Source organism: Montipora capricornis, chromosome 13 (assembly GCF_036669925.1).
Source record: "Montipora capricornis isolate CH-2021 chromosome 13, ASM3666992v2, whole genome shotgun sequence".
In the NCBI taxonomy this organism is placed as follows: Eukaryota; Metazoa; Cnidaria; class Anthozoa; order Scleractinia; family Acroporidae; genus Montipora; species Montipora capricornis.
The window spans coordinates 40,427,101-40,432,100 of NC_090895.1; the positions used below are offsets into that span (position 1 = coordinate 40,427,101).

Here is a 5,000-nt window from a genome sequence, read left to right on the forward strand (position 1 = left end):
GTGAGGCTAAATTGCGTACGAGGGTGGGTCGTGGGTAGGTGGGTCATTGGTCGTGGGTGGTGGGTCGTGTTTGTTTGAAGATAAAAAAAGATATATATTAGCTCTCTTAGTGCTCGGTCCAAAATTGTCTTAGGTCTTGTCTGTTTCGAGAATTTCCAGTCATTGATCAATTTAAAAAAAGGGTTAGGGTTAGGGACACACGACCCACCCACCATGCCGATTAGACACTCTCGTTTTGGAAAGCCTATAACTCTCCATTACGCTTAGCAGTCAGGCCACTGGCACAAAGTAAACAGGTGCAGGCAGAGTGCATCCCCTCAAAGAAGCCCTTTCTCAAGCTGGATCATGTTTAGAAATACATTCATGGAAGTTCTAATAAACTCACACTACATCATCTGTTTAGTTGTTGTTTACATGTTTCTCGTGGGATTAGGACATCACGTGCTTGGGGCAAGCGGATCACTAACCTGCGATCAAGCGTACTTTTCTTGAGACAGGGCGCTAAAAAGTACGCCTGATACAATTTCTTAACGAGTCGTCTGCCGCCCACCTGTCAAGAGTGATGTTATCATGTGTCATGCTATAAATGTGAGCCAATCACATTTTACCGGAAATCACCTGCACGCTGCGATTCAAGTAAAGACGCGACAAAAACAAAATAGCACTCTGGCTTTGATGTCTGCAATCAAAGCTATTTCTGCAAATCCTGCTTGATAGTTGGTGCGGTTTCTCTGTTCAAACCATCAAGGAACAAAGAATTTCGACATAAAATGGCAGAAAAAGCCCGAATTCTTCATGTCATCATCAGGCACAATCAACAGTGCAATAAACTTTATTTAAACTCGAATATTTGAGATGCCAATAAAAGATGCTATAAAAATTGATATGTAGAAAATGGAGTTTGAGAAATTCTAGTTTTTCAGCAGCAGGTACTCAGATATCATTTTGTTAGAAGTGTGTTGAGATTGTTCAGCGATTCCGTAAACAGTGTCGAATTTCTCTGTCAAGCTCGGCTGATTCCCCGAATGTGGCAGCCCTAAAGTTCTATTCAGTTCTTTTTGGATTCGCAACTTGTTGCTTCCGAATATATTCCAAAGGACTTGCCACAACTACAAACGTTTTCGAGTTGGTGGAAGAAGAACGATGCATTTTCTTCTAGAATGTTCAGGCCTGTATTAATAACACTATTGCCAAATCCCGTGGGAAGTACAACCGTAATGCCTTCTTTTATTTAAATCATTCTTCGGATGCATTCTCTCCGCTCTTCCTTTAAAGGTTTTTGAAAAACATCTGAAGTCGAAGCAACAGCAGCTGTAAACAGAGCCTAAAGATCACTCGTGTTGAAATCCTTCTCGGCGGCCATAATTTCATCAGCTGTTAACCGATTTACAAGAAGTATGATTTGCAATTCTGTAACCAATCGGAGCGAGGCTCCAAGAGCTCTATTGTTTTTCGGCCAATCAGAGTAAAGTCCAGATTCTGGACTACGAGCAGACGACTCGTTAAGAAATTGTATCAGGCGTACCTTTTCCCACCATGTCTAAGGAAAAGTACGCCTGATCGCAGGTTAGCGGATCACGTGTTTTAAGAACTTCTTTTTTCTGCAGATGACTGATGTGTATTTGTGCTGTTGTGAACATTTATCAATAAAACCAAAACTTTAACAGGTCATTTGCCAGGTTTCGTTTCCCCACTTATTAATTATAGACATGATATATCTTGCAGTGCAGACATCTTTAGTTATTAGGAGACAGGAGCAGCAGTCAATTGATCGAATCACCATTCCTCACCATATATTGCCTACCAGGTACGCCTCTTATTTGTATTCTACCCTCACCATCATCCAGTTCAGAATTTTAACACGGAAATTTATTGGTGGCCTAAAATTATTTTTCTTAGAAAGTATAAACTAACCCATGTCCACTTAAATACCGTACACACCCGCAGATAAGCTGCACCATGAATGTAGCACCTCAAATTTTTGACAAAAAGTTTTTTGAAAGTAATCAAAAGAAAGATGAAGTAGAGTCTCTAGAAGTCTTCTTCATCCACCAGAAGCAGTCTTTTTCAAATATTCCTGCAGATATATGTAACCCTCACCCCTGATTTCTAGCACTGATTTTTGGGAAAAAGGTGAGGCCTATCTGCGGGTGCTTACGGTACTCAGGCTAATAAACGTAAAATACTCACAGTGTTCAGCATTTGCAGAGGGATAAAAGTTACAGTTGAAACTCTGAAAGGAACTTGAATCTTCACAGGCCTTGTCAGAGGATATTGATACTCCCGAAAGTTTGGAATAGAAATTGATCACACGCTTCTGGTCTTCTAACACTTGCTATATTTTGATGCATGAAAATAAAAACATGAAAAAAAAAACCTTGAAAAAAGCATTAACACCAGAATTTGTTGCATTTACTAAATGAAAGGCTTGTTTATATGAAGGAGAAGATAGACTGTTAACACCCTGTAAAATTTGAGTGAAGAGCTGGATCTTTTGCAGTAATTGTAACCCTTGGATATCTGGAAAAAGAAGCTGAATCTCTTTTGCAGGATTCCAATCGACAGCCCTCCAAGTTATTAGGGGGTTTAAAAAACGATGGTGAAGACAGCAACAACAACGCCACAATTTAACAATGATATCATTGGTTAAAAGAGGAAAAATAACCATGCTGCAGCTGACCGTCGCGCATTTTATCACATATTTTTGCAGTGCTCTCTGCATACGACAATGTTTCAAATTACCAAAATTTGACGTTTTGAAGACAACGTGAGCACGCAACAGAGAATCTTTCATTCTCTACTTTCACTCTGAAACTGTTCTTTGCAATTTATTTTGACATGTAGGATACTTTGCCTACACTGCAGATTTAATAATAGGTTACTTCTATTTTTCGATTCTGATGATACTCATACCTAATTATATAATATATATCAGTAAGCTTGTTCGTTGCAAATGTCGCAGGATCAATACTTTGACTAAGTATAGTTGTTGATTGATTGAGCCCCTTATTATGGTCCAACTGTATCCTGCAAGGGCCATGCAGGTAGTCGATAACAATAAATTACTTAACTTACCAGCAGTGAATTCTCATTCTCTCTATGAGTTTTATTGTTAGGAGTGATCTCTTTTTCACTTTTTTCCACACTGTGTTTCTCTATATTGACTGTAAGTAACAACAAGCACCGTAAAAAAAAACACTCAAAATGACATCAAAAAAAAGCTTTAGTATGTTTTAAGGGTACACTAACTGTTTCTTCTTAAAACAAAAACACTTCCAACTTCTTGTAATGCAATTTTGTGTCATTATTAACTACTTAATATTAACCAAGAGTGAGGTTGTTACAGCTGAATCTCAAACTGAGGCCTTGGCGTATTGACCGAGCGACAGCGAGGTCAATACAGCAAGGCCAAGGGTTGAACTTTTGCTGTAACGACTGAACGGCCGAGGTTAAATAGTCGTTATTATATGGCTAACAGAACGGTTCTAAAGAAGAAAAAAATAATTGCATAATCCATAATCGGCCTGTGGGTATTACAGGAGAATAATGCCCTAGCACTTAGCTCCTCTTAGCCAATCAGAGCACATGTTATATCAGCCAGAAACACTAGCCATATAATAAACTCCCTTTGTGACATGTTTTACAGACTGAACAAAGATTTGGCATTTAAGAAAAACAAGGGCTTATTCATGATCATCAAGAAATACTTGTAAATGTGTATTATTTAAAGGAGTAATTAATACAAGTATGGTAAAATGGTTTGAACCAAGGAGTCATTTCATAATTAAATGAGGTTGAATGAATAAAGTTCAGGATGACATTTCATCTGAAACCCAATCACACTGTCATCAACACAGTCAAATGATTTGTGTGACATCAGTACATGGTACTAGATATTTGGGTTGTTGGTGACAGTGATTGGTCATGCAGTCATGATGTCATTGGATGACTGTTAATCCTACATGTAGATGTCATTGGATGTGAAGACTGCAAACAGCAAAGTGAAATAAGAGAATCTGAATCCCTAGGACCCTGAAAGGTTCCATGAGAGTCTTCAAAAAAAAACACCAAGTCTTACTCTTTTCTTGTTTCAAATATTCCAAGTGTTCCTTTGCATTTTCCAAGTCGCTGCGTAGTCTTTCCACGATTCCCTTTTTGATCTTCAATTCCTCATTCAGTAGAGATGTCTTTTGCTTCTCTTGGCTCAGACTGGTCTTCAGTTGATCACTAAACCTGTCATATGCTATCAAATTACACTCAATTAGTGATTAACATAAGACATTTACCCAATTTGTCTGGCAGACTTTCATAATTACCAGTTTGAAAGAGAGAGCTTGGGAGCTCTAGAGAGAAGGAGAGAGAGAGAGAACTAGAGCAAACTTAAATTCATCTTGAGTTCCTACCAAAGGAAAAGTTCTCTGCTTACATGTACACAATGGGATACCAAGATACTGTACAGTGTAGTAACACACTTAAAAGTCATGGTCTTGAGCATACTGTAGGTTTTCATCAGCCCAACTATTTACCTTTCATGTTTTTCTCTGCATTCTGTTGAGCCCTCAAAAATGTGTTCTGAAGTTGCTTCATTGCTGTTATGAGAGTAAAGTACTTCTCTTTGTAAGATTCCAAATCATCGACCTGAAATGAATTTTGACAAATAAAATGTAATAATAACAATAACAGTGGAACTTCTCCTTTCAATTGGAACACCTCTATTCAGGGGACAATGTACTGTATATAGTGAAATATTTAATAATAATAATAATAATAATAATAATTATTATTATTATTATTATTATTATTATGCAGTAAAACTATCTGTATGCACAGTGTCAGAAAGCAACACAGGGTGCATAGCGTAGCCTGTGAGCTAAGCGAAACTTAAAATAATACATAAATAAATAAATAAATAAAATATATATACATATATAAAAATCACAATCTAGGTGTCTAAAACTTATGCCGATAACTGTCCATGGCTAATCTATGAATCGTGATAT

General features: G+C 37.5%; 1 protein-coding gene across 1 annotated transcript in view; it reads right to left on the reverse strand.

Moving 5' to 3' along the window:
- Positions 1–5,000, reverse strand: part of LOC138028884 (RUN and FYVE domain-containing protein 2-like) — a 16,992-nt gene that overhangs the window by 5,096 nt on the left and 6,896 nt on the right. The window contains exons 3-6 of the mRNA XM_068876510.1: positions 4,527–4,638; positions 4,079–4,243; positions 3,076–3,164; positions 2,191–2,335 (exon numbers count right to left, since the gene is read on the reverse strand). Coding sequence (XP_068732611.1) covers positions 2,191–2,335; positions 3,076–3,164; positions 4,079–4,243; positions 4,527–4,638 — 511 coding nt within the window. The remainder of the gene's footprint in view (positions 1–2,190; positions 2,336–3,075; positions 3,165–4,078; positions 4,244–4,526; positions 4,639–5,000) is intronic.